This window comes from Aristolochia californica, unplaced genomic scaffold (genome assembly GCF_029961685.1).
Source record: "Aristolochia californica isolate CCGP_79_NKW_82.1479 unplaced genomic scaffold, dmAriCali1.0.hap1 SCAF_5, whole genome shotgun sequence".
Classification (NCBI taxonomy): domain Eukaryota; kingdom Viridiplantae; phylum Streptophyta; class Magnoliopsida; order Piperales; family Aristolochiaceae; genus Aristolochia; species Aristolochia californica.
The window spans coordinates 45,158,581-45,180,163 of NW_027182214.1; the positions used below are offsets into that span (position 1 = coordinate 45,158,581).

General features: G+C 42.6%; 3 protein-coding genes across 3 annotated transcripts; all 3 read right to left on the minus strand.

Moving 5' to 3' along the window:
• Positions 1-92: 92 nt before the first annotated feature.
• LOC137965991 (ARMADILLO BTB ARABIDOPSIS PROTEIN 1-like) lies at positions 93-2,099 on the minus strand. Its single transcript, XM_068812420.1, has one exon. It carries the CDS (start codon positions 1,930-1,932, stop codon positions 220-222), a length of 1,713 nt encoding a protein of 570 aa, XP_068668521.1. The 5' UTR covers positions 1,933-2,099; the 3' UTR covers positions 93-219.
• A 3,679-nt stretch (positions 2,100-5,778) lies between these two features.
• Positions 5,779-12,056, minus strand: LOC137965544 (transport inhibitor response 1-like protein Os04g0395600). The gene is made up of 4 exons (XM_068811808.1): positions 10,440-12,056; positions 8,764-9,256; positions 6,671-7,454; positions 5,779-6,290 (listed from the first exon to the last, which is right to left on the minus strand). Exons 1-3 carry the CDS (start codon positions 10,940-10,942, stop codon positions 6,687-6,689), a joined length of 1,764 nt encoding a protein of 587 aa, XP_068667909.1. The 5' UTR covers positions 10,943-12,056; the 3' UTR covers positions 5,779-6,290; positions 6,671-6,686.
• Positions 12,057-16,721: 4,665 nt separating this feature from the next.
• On the minus strand, positions 16,722-21,466 carry LOC137965903 (cyclic nucleotide-gated ion channel 4). The gene is made up of 7 exons (XM_068812282.1): positions 20,911-21,466; positions 18,745-18,960; positions 18,336-18,646; positions 18,148-18,256; positions 17,813-18,049; positions 17,617-17,703; positions 16,722-17,526 (listed from the first exon to the last, which is right to left on the minus strand). Exons 1-7 carry the CDS (start codon positions 21,433-21,435, stop codon positions 17,011-17,013), a joined length of 2,001 nt encoding a protein of 666 aa, XP_068668383.1. The 5' UTR covers positions 21,436-21,466; the 3' UTR covers positions 16,722-17,010.
• Between the last annotated feature and the right edge of the window lie 117 nt (positions 21,467-21,583).

A 21,583-nucleotide genomic window follows, 5' to 3' on the forward strand; every position in this document is an offset into this window, starting at 1 on the left:
TGAGGGAAGCCCTGAGTGTCAGCTTTTTTAGATTCTTGCGTCGGAGCAGTAAAAGGAATTTGGAGGAGAGAAGCTCTTCGGAAGGGATGGAATTGAATAATTTGATATTGTAAGGTAGTAAAGAGCTAAACATTCAGATACCTCACTATCGGATAAACGAGATGCTTACAAAATCATAGTCTACAAAGATACGTTGCTATGTGGCAAGAATTACATTTACTAATGCCAGATTATGTTAAATAAACTTCTAAATCGGTTCTGGGATAGTTTTCTAACAATCCTCTTGGCTTCTGGAACTTCCGTTTCTGCGAGTTTTTCCAGAGTTTTCACATATCCGGATGCAGCAATCTTTTTCCTTCCGCTACTGCTATTGGTTAGGGAAGATATCATGGAAAGCAACAATTGTCTGTTACTGGGTTTCTCTTCATCTGGGTCGAGCAGTTGCAGAACGCGAACGATGTTGGAATCCTCTTGAACGAATTTCTTTCGATTCCTTGGAATTGAAATCAAGCTAGTGAGAGCTTCTGCTGCCATGTCACGGATTTGGAAAGACTTGGCATCTAACAGTTTCACGAGCTCCGACATGAACCCTGCTTCCCCCATGGCCTTCTTGGTCTCCTCTGAAACACGGCAGAGACGAAATGCCATTTTTATTGCCAATTCCTGTGTCGAAACCTCCCCATTTCGCAAAAAGAAGAGAACTCGATCGAGAAATCCCAGACCTAACAAAACATTGACGGAATTGGTCGATGACATGGAGAAGCTCTCGATCGCTCTCAACGTAATTTCTCTCGTCTTTGAAGAGTAGGAACAATTGGGATCCAATACACGAAGAAGCGATTGGATTCCCCCATCCCTTACAACCATCTGTCGAACAGCTTCGTCCCCAGAAACCAGTGTTTGGAGAAACTCGATTGCTCGAATCTGTATAGCCTCGTCCCTCCAGGTCAAAAGCCTGATAAATGTAGAAACTGCGCCTTCTTCGACCATGAATTTTTTAATCTCGTCAACACCAGCAAGATTCCTTAAAACTCCACAAGATGGACCAATCAATTTAGAGTTACTGCTACCGCTGTCACAAATCCTCAGCAACACTGTCACCCCGCCATGAGCCGAAACTGACCACGCATTATCGGAGTTCTCCGTCAGTTTCTGCAGTCCTCTCGCGGCATTCTCCTTACCAAATTCATTTCCATTCTCCAAAACCCGAATCAATGAGGACACAACTCCATTGCCCACAAGAAGCCCTTTGAACGAATCGAAACCTGCAATCAGAGAAACAGTCTCCGCAGATTTTCCTTGAACAACCGTATTAGACGATTCCAAGAAATTTGGTAAAAGAGCGAGAATGTCGGGAGTTTCAGCGACAATCCTGACATACTTGTCGTCGTCGTGCAGAAACTCGTTCAGCTCCTTCAAGGCCTCGCTTGTCATCCCTGAGTCCCCGATCTTGAGTCGGGTAAAGAGATCCCTGATGTAGAATTTCATGTCGTCGCGGGAGGCAGCTGGTCCCGGCCGAGAAACAACCAGAGCATAACCATGAGTGAGAATGCCGTTCGTGTAGAAAGAGGAAAGGCTCTTGACATGAGCTTCGAATTTCGCGGCAATCACATCAAGATCACTCTGCATAAGGAGCTTCCCGCTGTACGTGAGGTCGACGCATCGCCTAGCCAAGTCCTGGCACTCCTCCGTCGTGGAAATTACAGCCGAAATCAGGCCGCGAATGGAGGAATTCTCGGAAAAGTCAGAGTCTTGGGAGGCAGTCAGGCCAGAATAGAGCTGCTCGAGTTTGGTCCGGATTAATTGCCATTTCACTTGGAAAACCTTCGTGGTGTGGGAAAGCGAGATTAATGACGAGAGAAGCTCAATCGATCGCCGGAAACCCCGCGCTCCGTCGTTCCCCGCCTCATCTTCTTCTTTCCGCTCTCTCATTTCTCCCCTCACGGCGACCCCAAAAGGGCAGAAACCATCTCTCCCAACGCTTGGATGAACAGAGTTCCGGCAAACCGAACGGAGTCCGGGCGCAGGTTGTCGGAATTTATGGGGATTGAGGATAACTGATAGGGTGGCACTGAAGCGTCTTTATCTTCCTCCGATCCCCTCTCTCTCTTATTCAATATCCGATTTTACTTTCAACCGAAACCGAATTCAGCTTCATTTACTACACTATCCTTCTCCATATAAAACAAATGACGCTAAGGAAAGGGCATATAAGTCATTTTATGCTAAGGGCAGCTTGGTCTGTTGAAAGATTCCGATAAGAGGAGGACGGGATTTTTATGGAGAGGTTGATGGTTGGTGAGAATCGGGTAAGATAATGTGACAAATAATATGTGGATTTCATTTGCTACAGTTGACTATGGTTGGGCGTTTAAGGTGGAACAGAAGGAACAACTGTTGCATTACTGCTTAATTATGTATTTAATTAAGACACACGTGCTTCTTTTATCAATATCAATGCAACTAAAGTACCACCCTTTTCAATCCCTTTTGACCTTTTCAATTTATAAAAAAAAAAGCCTTGTAAACCCTGCTTATGTTGTGGACAATGATCCTCTAATGGTCCCTCCAATTATACTCGATCTACTCGAAATATTATTCGCGTATAATCTATCACAAAATCAGGTAAAATCAGGTAAAATATTGCCCGAACTGAACTTAGTATTGGCCAAGATAAGGGAAAAATAAATCGGAACGGCACAAACATGAGAAATCGCCCGATTCTCCTATTTACTAACTATTTTTTAGAATAATAATGATTAAATTATGAATTTTTTTTCTTTTCGATGGGGTTCCAAATATACCTAAAATATTTTTTTATTAAAATAAATTTACCTTATTTTATTTTCAAGAACTCACATTGAAGGAAGAAACATGTGTGCCCATGAAAGGAACTTGTTTGGAAGGGAGGGTGGATGAAAAGGAGTGAACAAAGGGGAAGACAAAGGAGTGAATATTTATGAGGAGGGGTAAGAGAATAAGGCCAAGATGGACCACATGGATTATGAGAGCTGCCCTTTGAGCAAAAATGTAAAAAGTTGGCTTCTTTGCATTCTTAAATATGGGGGATCAAATTGCCTCCCATGTGAAACCCTTTTGGCTCCCTTATGCTTAAGATGTCACCTTTGAGGAAATGGGAAGTGAATTTCACTGCAAGATCAACCAAAGAATTCTTTTTTGCTTTTCAGGAAGAAACAAAGAGGAGAGAGAGAGAGAGCACTTATGCTTAAAGGGGATATGATGGTTTGTCTAAGTGATGACAAAAAGATTATAAAGGAAAAAAGGATATAAAACTAAATAAAACTGATGATAGATGATTGGAGTTAGGTTTGAATTATACTCAATTGGCTTCCTGTAATCTCATCTTTTACAAATTATAACATGAATAGTAAGGATTGTTTGAGCCATAATCAAGCTCTTTTCATTTTGACAATGAACAGATCAAGCTACTGGGATTCATGACCTTAATCATGCTCTACTGTTATTTATAATCAAGTGAAGTTGTAGGTTCTGGTGACTTAGAGAAAACCCATTTGGTAAACTGAAATGATACTCCCAACAGAGGAAATCTTCACTTCAAGTAAATTGGTTTTCTTTTGTGTTATTTCAGTATTAGTGACAGGAGCCTCAGGTGTCCATTGTAACTTGTCCAGTACTTGAGAGTGAGGAGCAATAATTCATATTGCTTCGAAGAAACGACAAGCATACCTTTTTTTGTAAGACAGTTCTGTAACGAAGGAACGTTAGGGGGAGTGTCTCAGAGGAAAGGTTTTACAGGAGCCTTGCAACAGTTGATTTGAGGAAACCCAGAAGAGGATATTCAACCACTGTGGTTTCTCTGTTCCTTCTCTTGAAGTAGCTCAAGGAGTTTACTCTGTTTGTGTTCCAGTTTGATGAAACGTCCCACTCCAGTCAAGAAAAGCATGGGATGAGGGTAGAGAGAGAAAAGGGATGAAGAAAGCGAATGGAAGTGTTCAAAGTTGGATTAATTAAGCTCTTGACCGAATCTAATGACCCAGAACTGATTAACTAAACTTTGGTGCTCCTTGAGAGATCACCTTAGTCTAGGAAGTTAAAATAATGGTTTGCTTGGTGCAGAAGAAGAAGATGGTCAAAAAGCTTCAGAAAGGTTAAAAAAGCTTCAGTATCTTCTTCAGGGTAGAAAAAACCCAGGATTAGATGTTTCACCAACTCATTTTGAAAAGGAACACAGCTTAGATATGCATCCTCTGGGGCCATTTTATCCTACAGAAACGTAAAGATAACCAGTTAATGCAACTAATTTCTGCCCTATTTCCATTTCTAGTGAATGTCTCCAATGGATCCCTGTGATCATGAAGACAACCTCGCCCTTTTGATTTGGACCTGCAAGAATGAGAAAAAGTGGGAAAAGTGAGTCATAGACTGAAACGAGTTGACTGATGCTAGAAAACTCTAGAATATGATCACACCATCAATGATAACTCATGGCTTGAAATCATCTTCCTTTTGGATCTTCCATCACAACCACTACCAAATAATAAAAAAAATTATTATTAAAATTTTATTAAGAATAATATTTTTGATTAACTAATCTCAGAAATTACTATTTATTATCAATTCATTTAACATATATTTAAAATTAAATTATGACATCTTGGATGGGATTCTTATTGTCCTTAGTGATGGACAGGGAATCCCACCTAACCCGACCTAATTTAGGTACATGAGATGGACTCTTCAAACCCCTGTAGACTTTGGTTTATTTTGAAAAACTGAAGTTACCTCAAGGAGTTAGGGATGAGTTTTGAGTCGAACTCAGGTTTCATCCCTACCCGAATTTGAAGGGGAAAGTCTTTATTCGATTCCATCTAATCGTCCCAAAACCAGGTCGACTCGACGTGACAGGAGATGAACCCATTCCCATCAATGGTGGAAGCGTACGGTTGACTGCTCGTCTGCGATTCCCTATCTGTTTACACGACAAACCATGAAGGAGAGCAGCTCTGCCCTTTTGTGGTTCTATTGACTTAAGTTTCGAGATTAGTCAAAAGTAAAAGCCAAGCATTTATGATTTTCAGAATTTAGTTCTGAAATTCCTACTCTGGTTTTAAGACTTTGGAATGATCGCATGACTTGGAAAGTTTTTATTGGAGTTTGTTCGTGAAATATGGGCTGCAGTTAATACAAAACAGTGTTTCCAAACATGCATCTTCGGACTAAAAATTAAGGGTTCTCTCTCTCCATGTACGAAGTGGAAAGTAGCCACAGTGACCAAAGCTTCCACAGTCATCAGCTTCTCCACCACACCATTCACATCTCTCCGACGAAACGAAAATGCACAAAAGCTTGCGTCTCCTCGTCCACACAGCGACTCCCCTCCACCACCTCGAGAGCCTACCACAGGAGGAGAGAGTTTGGAGCGATCTCACTTTCCTATTCTTGGATCCCCCGACAGCACAAATGGCGCATTCACAGCCATGGTTGGTCGCGTCGCCTCTGCTCCTATAGCCGATTTTACTTCAATTATGAAAGTTATATAATTCCTGAGCTCCCACCACCAGAAAAAGGGAAAGGAAGTGTGATCAGTCCCTCTTAACCATCCTGCTGTTTCTTTTCTGGAACCATGTTGGAAGGGACGGCTGTGGTGGGTGAGACGGACATGCTCCAAGCGATGATGCACGCCCATGATCTTCGACTGGCTGCAGAAGCACTCGACCTGTTCGACGTTACGTACGCAACAGAGATTGCACACTTCATAAAGAAGGTAAAATTCGTAGATTGCTTTAACAGAGTAGATGAATCAACAAAATGATATTAATATGTTCCGTCAATTATTGTACAACAACAACAACAACTACAGTGAAGTGGTGCCCGATTCTTTTTTATTCAGAAAAGCAAAAAAAGACACTAGATCTGCCTCTTGTCTCTGCTTCTGGGGATATTCTGGGAGTTTCTCTCTTCTGGGTGCAGGAATTCGACAGCACGTATGGGCCGGGATGGCAGTGCTTAGTGGGAACGGATTTCGGGTCGTTTGTCACGCACTGCTACGAGTGTTTCATTTACTTTTGCCGCGCCAGCCTCGCCGTTAGATGCGGCGCTTGGTCCAGAGGCTGACGGCAGCAAGTTTTCCGCCTTCGAGACCATGAAGGCGCGAGCGCCTTTGCTTCCACTTCCTCGTTGCTTTGGTGTAACTGGGCAGATTAAACGAAGAGATATGCGCATGCTGTGCTGCTGCTGCCTTCTCTGCAACCTGGCTCCCCCCAAGAACTCTACTATTGAAGCAGTTTTGTACGTTCGTTCCACGGAACCTGTGGAGGTCGAAATACAAAAAATGCACATCAGTTATCACTGCTGTATAAGCTTGCTCCTTTCAAGTGTTAATTTCTGTAACCAGGTAAAGCAGTCTTTTTTCCCAGTTTTCGTCCCATTGACCAGGAAAGAGAAAAGAGAATAAAATTCATGGTCAATTTTGGTTTTAAACCCTCCACGCACAAATATGAGATCGCAAAATATCTCTCCTGATACAGAGTCAAGAAGGAAGAAAGATGAAAGATAGAGAACAACCCAGTTATAAAATATTTATTTTGAAAAAGAATGGAGAGGTTAGATTTTTCTCTTCCAAATAAACCGACACTTCAGAGGAAGGTGCAGAACAAAGCTCTTGACTTGGATAAGAGAAGAAGATTACCGAGCTCAGTAAACACTCAGAGGGTAAGAACGAAGTTTGGGGCATCTCTTCTTTGGCCTGCAATTGAACGATAAACATAAACCTTCTCAGCCAGATTACCATCATTCTCGTCCTCCTTTATCACCTCAACGTTTAGTCTGGGCATCTCTCTGGCCAGAAGCCTACATGCACTCATAGTGACATTGCAGGCCGACATCCAGAGTGATCTCATGGATTCATATCTCTCCAGCCCCGACAGCAGAGCTGCGTTTCCAAATGGGCAATCCCTTATCTCCAGCTTCCTAAGCTTTGGGCAACCCTCCAGAACGTGCTGCATCCCCCTATCAGTGTTACCAGCAAAAGCCACGGACAACGTCTCCAGGTTCTTGGCATATTTGCCTATGTACTCAAAAGTTTTGTCAGTTAATAGCCCTGAAACAGCTAGTCTTTGAAGCTTTGTGCAGATCTTTACAACTGCACCAAAAGCTTCATCCATCGGCTGGTTGGTCATGTAGTCGGGCTCACAGGGGTTCATGATGCAGAGACGGAAGTGCGTGAAATTGGGACAATTTCTAGCAACTGTTTCAACTGCAGCATTTGTCATCTGCCGGCAGAAGTAGAGAGTATACCGGAGCTTTGGGCAGCCATGAGATACTGCCACAAACCCCACTTCTGTCACCCCACCGCCATCTCCAAAGGCAGCATCTTGATCAAATGGGTCAGCAGGGAAGACACGGAGCTCTTCGAGCAGCGGGCAGCTACACCCTACGGCCTCCAATCCTTTGTCTTCAACTGTATCCAGAACCTGTGACAGATGACAAGAGTACATACATGTCAATGTATATAAAACCACCTCAGATCCTCTTGCTGATCACACTATCCCAAAAGACAATCGATTCCCTCTTATTATACCCCAACATTAAAAGCAACACAAAACCAGACTTACAGAATTTTGAAACACCGATCAGGAAATTCTTCATGAATTACCTATAATTAGTTAATAGGATCAAAACATCTGGATCTACTAAGGGATTCGGTTCACCATAAAAGCAAGCATCGCAAAAAAAGTTAAAAGAAATGATCAGGCACCCATACTGGAACTCACTGTGGACTTTCAAAGACTATATCATCACGTGATCTGTTTGCATAACAAATTGAAACTGAAAAACGAACAGATAAAAAATCTATCAGGATGGGCATTCGTCTGACTAATCTGGGTGAAACACTTTCAAAGTAGCTCCAGCAACGAAATGTTTGGTTGATTGGTCAAAATTTGCGAGCTCAGCTTTTTCCTTTTCAAACACTTTAAAACAAATAAATTTATAAACTTAAGATTTGATAAAGGCCAAGCTAGATGCCACTTCCAAACATATGTTTACTAGAGTAACAAATAGCTGATTGGGATGGATATTTGAGGGGACACATACCAAGCCAGTAGATATTAGATTATGAGAACATATTGATGGCCTTATCGTATGTGCTGTGCTTACAAAAGTAGCATTGAAGACAGCATAGTACATAAACTTTTATTTCTCTTATGAGAGAGTAAAAGAAATGATGAAAGTGGGTGGATAACAAGTGATGGGACGAACATGATTCAAGAACAGATCTTATGCACTAATTTCAAATTTGGTCAACACAAGCAATCACACTTTTCTAAAGAAAACTCCCTCTTTACACGAGTCAGAACCCAAAAGGGGGTCTTTACCTAAACGAGTAGAAGCTCAAACATATAAAAGAAACTAATTTCTAGGAAGTTGTCAAGATCAAAGTAGAGTTTTCACAATGAATCCTGGAAAAAAATACATTAAGATAAAGTAACGAAAGAAGAAGAAGACAAGGCAATATGCAAGCTGACTTGCACTTGCACCTATGAGGTGGGGAAAAGCGGATTGCTTTCACCGAAAAGTCAAACAAGAAATGTGTTCATCAGTTATGGATCAATGTTAGTCTTTTCTTTTTTGTTTAATGTCCTTGTTTCTATACTTCATAAAGCTCTGATCTTAATAATACTAACCACCACAACAATGACCATGGATAAAATGCTTAAAACAACTAGTTAAATAAAGAATTGAAAAAGGAAAAAGAGTCGTGTTCTGAGAAAATATTCTTACCCAAAGGCGTCGAAGACCAGGGCAGTTTGGCAATATCTTAGCTAGTTCTGCACTTTGCAGGCATGCATAACTCAAATTTAAGAAAGTCAGATTTGCACATGCAGGATACAAAGCTGGAAGATATATAGACGTGACTTCCCATAACCCTGAGAGGGTATGCAGTTTCTTACAGTTGTTTAATGCCGTCTCAAGCTCTGCATACTGCCGAAGAGTGAGATCCTGAGAAAATGAGCCAGTTCCAAGCTCTATCAACTGAGGAGCTCGCACAAGAAGCCTCTGTGACTGCTCCAGAGAGACATTCTTGTTTACTTTCAGGACCTTGAGAGACTTGCACCTGCCCACAAGCCTCTCCAAGGTATCAAAGTTTACCTCACTGCTCAGATTTGCAAAGTTAAGGACTTCCAAAGCTGTGAAAGTGTCAGGAAAGCAATTCAGCCAAGTGCCTCCAAGGTCCTCAATTCCATTCTCCTGAATGTCAAGCTCGGCCAGGTTCCTGAATTACAGGAATTAAATGTTAGAAATGAAAGAACGTGTGGAACAGTAAGATTCATAGAATAATAGAATTAAATAACTAGTTGCTATCCAGCTAGAAGATCCCAATCTTGCAGATATAAGGACCTGATTCCCACTCATCTGATTATCTGCCCACGACATACGAAAAAGAGCAAAAACATAGAATTGCAAAAAAAAAAAAAAAAAATGCGGCCATTGACAGAAGGCAATAACTTCTGACTACTTAAACATAACAAGTTCAAGGTAACTCAAATGTCTAAGCATGAGAAAGGGACAACAGTAGAAACATCAAATGTTGTTATAAAAGAAGAAAAATGTGATAGCAGGAAGGAAATATATGAAAAAGTCATCACCAAACTATAACATATAAACATCACCCGCCATAACTTTTTAACTCACAGGCCCATAAGTATGCTACTGGAGCAGGCTTTTTTAATAAACGAAAAAAAGCACAATGAGAATCGAAAATATAAACAGAAAATCAAAGATCAATTTTGATTTTCAATAGCCAAAGATCAATTTTTTTTTGTAACATCATGTAAAAGAAGAAGAACTCCTCACATCCAATAAACGGCACAAGTTAAAAATTGATCACGAGTAACACAATATTAGAAATGAAACCAGTATTAGTGCTCCTTCCAGTAGAAGATATCTGCTACTGGGGTCAACAAAGGTAAAATCTGTTAAGCAGAACCAAGAAACATTTTTTTTTCTAAAATGAGAACAAAAGATAAACTTCCTTTTAACACCACAAACTAGAATTATATATTCACTTCCAGAGAAAAAAGGTAGTGTGATGAGCTCAAAAATCAACCGGATCATCTCGAAGTAATTCACTTGATCTCTTTTGAAGATATTTTGTTTCAATCGGAACGCTGCAAAGAAGTCGAAGATATTTATGCTTGTTGAAGTCAGTAGCAAGCATGTGCCCTTATAAATATGCATCGAGAACTTTTCAGGTCAATTCTTGAAAACTACAGCTGAAGCTTTGAAACATTCTCGAGTATTCGTTTTCGAGATGCACCCCAAATCCTCATTTCCTTGATCTAGAACTAACCCAGTCATTGATTGAAAGCAATAGGAATGGAAGATTCCAAAAGAAAACCTTATGAAAATGCCCTCTTATCAGTTAATAACGACATCTGTGGGAAGTATGTTATTACCTACAGTAAGTAGCAATGGTTGCTAGACCTTCAGTGCTGAACCCATCACAGCTAACGAGCGACAGAGCTCTGAAATTGACAAACTTCCGAGCCAAAAACTCCAAGCTGTCATCCCTAATCGTCATTCTCTTTAGTCGAAGCTCCTCCAAAAAAGGGTAAGCAGAAGCGAAGGCAGTTAGCCAGGAATGAATATCAGCCCCCCAGTTCGGTGGGACCAGATTGAAATCGGAAAATCGAGGCTTTCCCTTCAGCGTAACACTTCTGATGTTGGGGAACCGGCGGATTAGGATTTCCGGAGAGACAGAGTAACAATTTCCGATGAAAACGTGAGTTCGGCTCCACCGCTCAGCGTTGTACCAGTCTTTGCATACGAGTGAAACGGAGCTCCGGTCTTTGTGAGATTTGATGGAAAGCAGAACTCGCTCCAAAACCTCGTCCGGGAAGGAACAGACATGTTTTCCCTCTTCTTCTTCTGTTAAACTCTTTGACCTTTTGGGGTCCATACCTCTTCTAATGCCGGAAATCAAGAGCCAGAAGACCCCGTAAATCGAGTTCAAATGCTTAAATCAAAGTTTGTGGAAAATCTAGCCCCTCAAGGTTTAGCTGCAGAAAATAAAATGGCTAATGCAGCGCACCGCTATACTAATATCGCTCTAACGCATTGCAAATAAGAGATTCTCACTGATTATCTGCGAAGCCGGACTTTCGCTGCTGAGAAGACAACCTTGCCAACTTTCAGAACAAAACTCTCCAGAAGTAGAGAGGTTAAAGGTAGGATAACAACCCCCAAAAAAGGGGAAAACAAAGCTTAGTTGGATGAAATCTACAGGGCACCAGAGAAACAGGTAAAGAGCTTCCTCTTAAATCCGATGGTTCTTTTACACCCTGAGAAAGACAAGCAAATCACAGTATCGCCAGCCACTACAGCCTAAAAATCCAGAAAATTTTCAGAAATCAGCGAAACTAAAATTGAAAAAAAGAAAAAAAAATCCGTCGTTGACATCTAATGGAGCACGCCTATGGCCGAGAAAGAGGAAAGACATTCCTTAGAAATGCTTGACATGGTGATTCATATCCGCGGCCGGAAATCCAGAAACCGCAGAGGCGAGATCTATTCCCATGAAAATCAGCTCCAACCTTTAAAAAATAAGACCACTACAACAGAAAGTAAAAGAAAAAAACACAACTTCCAGAGGAAAAAACAAAGGCAAGGGAATCTTATGGAAGGAAAAATCCCGAGAAAAAAAAATAGAAATTCGCCATGGAGGCAACTGTCTCGCTCCTCCAAAAGCTAAACATCTGGGGTCTACGATTTTAAAAAGCAGTTAGATCTCATCGAGGATCCGCCATTACTGAATCTCCTCCCCCGCCTCTTCATTCTCTCTCAACATCCTCTTCACCCGCTGCTCTCAGTTCCAATTCTCAAAAGCTTCGCCATAAATAATAATAACAAGCTCAGCATACGAAGGGCAATTTGCATTTGCGTGTACTCAAGAAATTGTAAAGTGAAACTGAATATAGTAAAAAGCAGCGAAGCTCAACCAGAGAGAGAGGTACCATTGACAGAGACGACAAAAGGAAAAGAAAAAAAAGGGAACGAGAAATTCGTAACCTGACTCGGTAGTCACCTTCCCCTTCGTGACTCGCGACTGCCTTTCCGACACGTAGCTATCGAGTATCCGCTGCGCGGTTTTTTAATTCGACGGTGACGTGTTTTCCTAAGTAACTCTGGTGGGCCCGGGGCCAATCCACTATTAAAGAAAAACTACGCGCATGTGCTCACAGCGCACACCGCGCTCCCTAGTTGCCACGTAGGCGTTATTGATAAGGTTGTTTTACGGCACCCACGGGTGTGGTCACATAACCGTGCAAATGATACCTACAATAAAAAAGAAACTCATTAATAATTATGTACCGGCACGGCGTCACCGGCACTCCTACCGTTACCGACTCGCTATATTTACCGTTTTGACAGAGCGGGCCCGCTTGATTCTGACCCATCGGCCATTTCGATGATGGATATCGGTTGGTAGCAGTCTGGTGGGCCCAGGTCATCAGACTCACTCTCTCTTTTCGAGAGAGAGAAAATAAGATATACGTATTGACTATATTAAGTCACAGAAAAAAAACAAAAACTCGTCTGGTTATTTGCGGTTCAATCACGGTGAAGGCTATCCTGATCTGGGAGCGTCGTACGCACCCCCAGCGCCAGTCGCTGATGAAAGAATCGAGGCGGTCCACGAATTGACGTGGCTCGTGGTAAGTGAAAAACATTACGGGCGTTGATATTTGTATTTCGTAATAATTGTTTTCTTAGTTGTTGCTTGTTAGATGGGACAGCTCCTACGCTCAATAATTTTCACCTGCCACCACCACCACCGTACGGCCACCTCTCTCGCTCTCTCGCTCCATCGTCGCTCTCGAATCCGTTCCAAAATTCGATTTTTCGAGACACGAATCCGGTATACGGATCAAAATTCCCACCTCTGCGATTCGAGGTCGTATTCTGGTTCGATTCTGTCGTCCGCTACTGGGTCTGGTTCGTTCGTCTCCGTCTCTGTAGCTTTTATGTGAGTTCTGAAAGGAAAATATCTCTGAAGCATCTCGGGCAAAAACATGGGTTGTTTCTCGACGGTGCCTTTATTGATTTGATGGGGGAAAAAACTTTCTTATTAGAGAAAGAAACCCGAAATCGTATTGGGGAGAGAGAATTTCCCCCACTCACGTTTGAAGACTCAAGAGTCAAAGACTCTGAACTCCCAACACCACCCTGTTCGCAGTATCTTGGTCCTTTTGACTGGCCATTTCGATGTAAGTTCAAAACTTGAAATCGATAATGGGTCTCTCACGAAATCCATCCAAAATGACCATTTATGGGCATACTCACTCGCCATACCGAGGGATTTGAGACGGATTTCTAACCCAATCCGATATCGGTCGAATTTTGAATCTTAATTCTTACCTTCCGCAAGGATTTAACTCTCGAGTCTCAACCCAGGAAGTTTACCTGCCAGGTAAGATGATGCTTATCATTGGTAGTAGCTGAGAAGATAAAGCTAAAATGGGCCCAAAACGGGAGTCTGATATTCAAGCTTCCGCCGCATGTTCTTCGAAATCGATAATACGGAGACGTCAAGAATAACAAGCAGAAAAAAAGTTGATCAAATCGTGCTTCTCGACAGTTTTGATAAAATTGGAAGATAAAAGTCCAAAAATGAGGCGAATCGGATTCGGATCATGTAGTTACATGATTGCTTCCTACTGGTTAGATACTGGTACACCGGACGATTTCTTTTGATTTACTCTTCTGGCTTTTGGGGTTGATGAAGGTGCGGCGAGAGTGGATAATCTCCTGCTGCTAATTGCGAAGTGAAAGAACTGAGCTTCTTGTGTTTTCGCTGACAAGAAGACTTCTTTATTGATGGGATATTTCTCCCATGCTGAAATCGACTAAACGATTCAGGACGGTTGAGTGAAGACGAGGACCAGAGAATTTCGCGTTTCATCCTTGTGTTTTTAACTCTGGATTTAAGTGTGTGTTTTTTTACGTTTCTGGATATGGATATCGACCACCGAAAGCCACAAGATCCAGCGAATCGCAATTTTTTATTTTTTATTAAATTTATATTAATTAAATCCAATTAATAAAATTTATTAAAAATAATTATTAATAAATTTGTCCGAAGGGTGACCATGGAAAATAGTAGACGTGAGTGTCCGTGTGTCGTCATCAATTGAAAAGGCCGTGGACATGGAAATGCCCCGGTGGCGTGCATCCACGTGATCTCTCCATCTTTTGTCCGTAACAGCGACAATGCAACGACGACGGACTAGGCTTCTTTCGTAAATAAAATAAAAAGGGTGGGGAAAGAATATCTTGGACCTCGCTTTCTTTAGTGAAATCCACACTTCACATCTTTCAGTGTCTATTTGTTAAATTAAGAAAATAAATGTCACGCTTTACGTGACCCTTAATAATGGTGAACGATTTCGGTTGCCTTTTCTATGCGACCTCTCACGTGCCTCCCACTTCGTAGCGTGTGCGACGGTGGGTTGGTTGGAATTTTTTAACTTCACCCTCTGTAAAAAGCTGAATTACGTAATTACCGACCTCAATACCCGCCGTCTACTCGATCGAATTAACTCGGATTTTTACGGGCTGGTCGGGTCTAAATTATATTCACTTATGCTTTAAAAAATTTTAAATATTTTTATAAAAATATATTAATAAATAATTTTTTTATTAGAAAATGATAATAGAAAACACTTAATTCAACTCATTAAAAACAAGTCCATTCAACTCTTGATACTAATCATTGACTAAACTCATCTAAATTAAGCATTATTTTTACAAATAAATTCATTCAAATAGTTTTAAAATAATGTTATTTATCTTTTTTTAATTGTTTTTAGTTTCAATTTTACGATTCTGCCACTAGATACTTAGTTTTTTAATCTTTCGACTAATTTACATTTAAGTTAAAAAGTTTCTCAACCCTCGTAATGGTATTTACAACTTGTAGGAATTCAAAATTTTACTCTTGTTGTAATTCTCAAAACCTTTTCCGATCCAAGATTGAATCTCTCCGCAATTTAGATCTAAACCTTAAACCCTAAACCCTAAATCCTCTAGTAAAAACGAACCCATCATATATACACTCGTGGCAATCATTTCCATCAAATTTGCTCTTACCGATAATTAAAAAAACTAGAGTAAAACGTACACAAATTAAGCTGATTCAAAAATGCCAAACAAGTCCTCGCCCATCTACCCTCGTTACATGGAGGCCACCAAATCAGGGTTGTCACGCAGCTAACCCTAATTATTTACTCACATGTGTGACCGCTTAAGAAAAACCCGGCGAGCCGGCGGGTAAACCGGATTGCGCAGACAGGCTGAGCATCCGCTCATGTGAGGCATCACGTGCTCGTCTCGTCCGCTTCGAAATCTTCGACCGGTCCAATCGGATTTTGAGCTTTTACCGAATCGGGCGGGCTTGTCTGTTGCGAATCTCAACGAGAGCTCTAATTAAGATTAGGAACCGTAATGTCGTGGCTAATGCAAGAGGAGGAGCGTGATTAATGGAAATAAATAATTGGGGTTTGTTAATGGAACCCATGCACCTCCCTCGTGGGAAGGCCAATTGTTTAAATGTGTTATAGTTTTTATATTGACGAACATGTCCATTATTAATTCGATTTTTTATAACGGAATAAGTAAGATGAGTCAAGGGTATCATAGTCATTTGCTTTCACCATTTACTACAAGAAGTGGTCCGTGACATAAGGAACCTTTTAGGTTGACTACGCTTTCACAAAAGGGTCATATACCCTACTAGAGGTATGTCACCGGTCCCCCAAGTGCTCGTGAGTTTCAACAAACAAATATCCTTGCCCACGTGAAAATGAAGGTGAGAATTGAAATAAACGAGAGGAAAGTGACCTTGCTTCCTCAGGGAAGGACTTCCCTTATCAATGTCGGATGCCCTTACTAGACGTAGGACCATTGAATTCGTAGGAACGTGAAGTGATGGTCATAGATTTCAGGGGGTGCGTTAGCTTTACGGAAAAGTTCCCATTGGGCCAGTTTTTTAGACCTGTCCGTTGAGAACATTTGGCTAGGTACTAACGAGTTTAGGGTATATGATCTAATAAAAAAATTAAACGTGTTAATGGATTTAATTGGATTTCACGATGGAGGTGTCCCTGACTGCCTCAGAAAACCAAAAATATTTTATGATGCTGGATCATTCATCCCTAAAACCGATTCCTAGTCATTCTGAGGGTCCCAATGGAGCAGAATATGCCAATGCCCATAACTGAAAGGCTCCCCACCCCTATATAATTCTCTATCCACGCCATGATAGAGGCCCGTTAAAGAACCAGCTAGAAACGTAATTATTTATTCCAAATATGGTTGCGATTCAGCAATCTTGATTGGACGTCACGCCTGCCCTGTCCCCCAGCTTTAGAGACATCCCTCCAAATGGAACCCACCCCACCCCCACCTCTCCAACGAAAGCTGGGATGAGGATGGGGTTGCGGGGTTCGATTAAGTTTTTAAAAACCCAACCCCGCCCCACCTGTGCCAACCCTAGGAAGAAGACCCAACCCCGGTCCACTCGAGCCTAAATGTGGGTGAACCTGGCTGAGTCAATTTATCTTTATATTCAACCAACTCACTCCTCCTAAATCTGGGTCTTACCTAGCCGAGTTAGCAGATCATAATGTGCAACACAGTGAAAAACCGCCATTGCTGCTGACTGCCATTAAATCACGGTCACAACTGAATTGCTGCTGGCGGCGCAACACAAACAAAAAACCTAGAACGGAGCAGTGTTTTTCGCTTCACAAGGGCTACTCCACAGATCCATAGATCCATAGCCAAACTATTCATAAAATCATGAGATGAAGGTAGCTTGCTTGTGTTTTTTAAGAAGAAGACGGGAGGATGGATATTATTTCCGCCTGTTATTGAGCTTCTCTTTACAAATTTGAACACGATGAAGAAGAAAAGAAAACCCATCATGGATTCATTAGGGGACGTGTTTCTTCATCTGGGCGCGAGCTATCACAGACAAAAATCGTCTTGGTCGGGTTTTGGGGAGGTCAAGAGAGCAGTGTAGAGGCGGAGCCTGTCCTCGCCGAGGGAAGAACAACGCGAAAGAGGTCTCCGAGGACGGATGAAAGACAGTGAGGTGAGAGTGAGGCGATGCTTGTACCTTCTCCAGGCCAATTGAATAGCCACCGCCGCCCAGGTTCTCCAGCCCGGGGAGTAATACCGGGCGCTTCTCCTCACTTTCTCGTTCATGAAGGTGTAGCGGAAATGCTGGGTTACGTACTTGACGTCGCTGGCTTCGAGACCGAAAGCTTCCGTCGTCTCCAAGGTAACTAGGGTGGAGGACGACGGCGGCAGACGCTCTACGAATGGGCGTCGGAGGCACCAGGAGAGGAGTTCGTCCCCGCTGAAGTTTCCGGGCCCGAGCATGCAGCAGCTCTCGACGCCGTCTCTCAGTAGTTGGCTGCTCATTAGATGGCCTCTGACCACGAACAACATTCTCTGTACTGGATCTCCTTCCCTCATTATCTGAAATAAAGTTTGCAGACAAGGATCAAATCTCTTTAGCAGCAGAGTGACAGTTGCCTGGAATGAGGTGAGAGTCGGAAAGAAACTAACAGTCTCGCCCTTGGGAAATACAAGAGACTTCACACGGTCGCAGATGTTCTCCAGCACCAAATCATCCATATGTTGGAAGAGAGGAACCTGTAAAACACCAAAATCTGACCCAACAGTTAAATAAGTAAAAGACACACATGCAGTGCGGTTAAGGTCAACGCTGTATTGTATTCTTGGATGATTTGGAAGAACGAACCTGGCGGACGAGGTCTAAGCAGAGATGGTACTTGATGTCCCTCCGGAGCCCCTCAGGGAGGTTCTGAATCATCTCGCACTCGTCCACCCCCCGCATGGCCGCCCACCGCTGCCGCTCGTATTGTCTCACTCTCTGCCTGAAGCCTTGAGGTATGTGCCTCCGCCTCATCCACCACTCCACGTTCCTCATCTTCAACTGCATCGCCTGTTTCTTCGACGTAGTTGCATGGAGAAACACCTGTCTTCCACAACATGACTTCCGCCATTAGAACTTAGAGAGGATACTTCTGGAGGAAACTCCCATCAGCCCACTAGTCTCAACTGGTTGGATGTTACCTTGATGTTTCCGATCAACATGGTCACCAAGAGGAGCCCGCTTGTGATAATAATGATGTTGAAAACCACCTCAAGCCACTCTGTCGTGCTTTCCAGATTCCCGAAAGTACTGATTGTAAAGTTCAGCCATCAGAGCAGTTGATTTAGTTTCGCACAGAGGAAACGATCAATGAAATATTGATCCTCACCTTAGCGTCATCAGACCCCAGAAGATTGGGAAGAGTATCTTCTCCAATCTGCTGGTGTTTATTACCAGAGGAAGCGTCCACTTGTAAGCTCCATAATCGAAATTATCACTGCTGTTTATACATACAAATCTAGCATTTTTGCTGTCTCCCCAGTCCAGCCTCAACCTGTCTTTAACCACCGCGGCTCCGTAGTAAATGGGTTCCTCGCAGCCTAGACTCGTCAGTCCACAGCCCTTGGTGACTCTGCACTGTTGTTTCAGACACTTTGCAGCTCTTTGAATGCCCAACAAGTACCAGCAAGCGCCCGCAGCCTGGGCACTCACGACAGGAATCAAAAGGGAAGAGTGGAATTTAGAATTAGTATTGGCAGAAGGGTGCACGAGGACGAAGACAGAGATGAATTCCTTACATGGGATGCAACGAAGTAGGCTATCATGTTGAGTGCAATTCCCCACCAGACGGTGCCGAAGATGTAGCCTGAGAGATTTTGCATTCTTCGTAAGAGACAAACAGAGTGGTAGATCTTTGGGAGGTATTGGAAGAGGAACATGATCAAGAACACTGTCATCACTGTCGTAGTGGACCCGCAGCTTATCAGAGCTGGACCAACTAGCCATAGCACTACCTGCAATTGATAATAGTTGGAAGAGAGATTCTGAGGTTTTTTTAGAGTATTTATTCAAATATTTTTATTTCTTCATTAACATAAAAATAGCTTTATTAAAATATTTGTATTCAAAGTTTAGTTATAATACTCATTTGACACATTAAACTCCCCACATAGATTAAGAGATGGCTAACAAAGCAAAAGGGTTGAACCCTTTTACACTCAGGGTGAACCCTAAAACCTTCCCATCCCCCTCCCTAACCATGGAAGATAAATAAATAAATTTAAAGGATAAATAAATTTTCATTCCTTGCTCTTACCAAAAGGAGAACCAAAGCCTGTGTCAACGGATTGCCATTCTTAAAATTGTAAAAGAGCTTCAATGGAATCATGATTCACAAGTCCCCCATACCCTTTCTAAATCGTAAAACAGTTCTTCGAAAATCTCTAGGTAAGAGATGGGTGATGGAGGTCGAAGATGGCTCCCAAGAGAATTGAAAATCATGGTTCAGGGTATCTAAGAGTTTGGTAAAATTGGGTACACGACGCAGACGTCTTTCTTCCTTCTCTGTCAAGTCGCTTCTCTTGTCGTACATCTTGGCCGTGACGCACCTCCCGTGCTCTGCCGTCACTTCTGACTTACAAAATTCAATCCAGTGAGACGTACGGATCGAATCACAGAGTGGGCCAACCTGGTTGAACTCCGGGACAAAGCTTTGTAAAGAGAGAGAAGAGAACAGATTTAATATCATTTATTGAGTTCATGAGTGCCGGAACCTTCCTGGTTTGAGCACTCGTAACTGAGGAACCAATGAAAGGAGAAAACATCATCTGCAAAAGCTTGTTTGCAGCAGGTCTTTTTGGTTTCAAAATTTTCTCCAATCGTGATCCGTGAAAAAAAATGCATTGAGATCCTTTTTGGGGGATCTCCCGGATCGGACGACGGAGGCCCATCATCTGATGGGACAAATCTCTGTTCTCTACATCCAAAGTAGAGAGAAGTGAAAAGTGATCTACAGTTTACAGTTTAGATATTCCTGGACTAGAGTTGTTTTCTTCTTCTGTCTCAGAACCCTATTGTCCGAGATATGGAAGCGTGCAGAAAACTGACCAAAATGAATGAACCAGATTAGACGCTCGGAAGAATTTTAAGCAAAAGATGCCAGACAAGTAATTAGCTCTGGAACCGAGAGGTAACGGCTTCCTTCGGAAAACGTAAAGGGCTGAAGAGAATTAGAATCAAGAAATATGACTAGCTGCGGTGGCTTCACGCTCAAAGATTTTGAGATGAAAGGAAGGAAGAGTTCCCTAATGATTCACAAAAAAAAGTAAGTTCATTACTTACTTCCCTTCTTCCCTTCCAGGGTCCAAACAGAGCCAGCTAATCAGCAGTCGGAATCTGGGGAGAGAATGAGAAGTGCAGACAAGCTTTGTAACGAAATTCCGAATGATGGTGGAAAGGGGGCTTCACTGTAACAATATAAATTCTTCACAGTTCAAACTCATTATAGGATTTTACTATTCATTTCAATCGTTTTCTCAGTTTCGAGCAATTTCTTCAGCTGTCTATAACATAAAAAAATGCGAGTATCGAAACAGTTTCTGTATTTAAAAAATTACTCTATTAAGTGCAAGAAGCCCGCATTCACGAAGTATCATTTAATCAAGAGCTCGGCTGGTATCGTCAAAAGAGCGTCGAATTCCAGTCTGAAGCCATGTGCAGGGAGGAAAAACGGTGCTGAAAGCAGCGTATTGAAAGCACTTGTCATGTCTGTAAGAGTGTTCTAAACCAGAAAGACGGGTGGCAGCAGGGAAGAACTATTTTGCGTTTAAGTCCAAATTTTGGTGTGGATGGAACATAAAAACAAAACAGTAACCGTAACGCTCTCCGAAACAAAACTGTGTCGGAGGAGTTGTCAATGACAATAGCTAAAACCGGTGATTTCAGGGATGAAGGATAAGTCTCACCTGAGGAATCGGAAGCACAACGAAGAGATCGAAGAAAAACCACTTCATGGACTTGACGTAGCGGAGAGTGACGGCTGGAACCCTGGAGTGAACCTTGCTTCCTTCCTCCTCGCCGGGGTTCCTCGACCGGTTGGCCCCGTACGCCATCCTGAGCTGCAACCACATGTTCCAGATGTGCATAGCGTCCGTCATGCACCTGAGTGCAGTAACCGTGATGGCGAACCAGCCGTCGATGAAGAGACACATGCATGTGTCGCTGATCGAGAGCGTGTAGAAGAAGAGGGGGTCGACAGCGAGACCGGCTGCGCAGGCGAGGAGGAACACCCGGTGCCATTCCTGTATCCACTTCGCTCGCGGGTTCAGCGAACCACCCGCGGCCAGCAGCCCACGCCATCTCCCTTTCTTCCGCGGGTGGTCGAGGCATTTGGTTCCGCTGCTACTGGAGCTGTCTTCTTCTTCTTCGTCTTCCTCGTCCACATGCTCGTCTGAGCCTGAGAGGTTTTGGGGCGACTCTGGGCTCGCCATGCTCTGCAGGAGGAAAGCAGGTACCACTGATTTTGAGAGAGGGGGGATGAGAAAGGGAATGTCTGGGGCATTAGCGTATATATTCGAAGAAGAGTCTAATAAATTAGAGACAATTATTGCTTTCAAGGAAGAAGACGTGGTCAGTAGA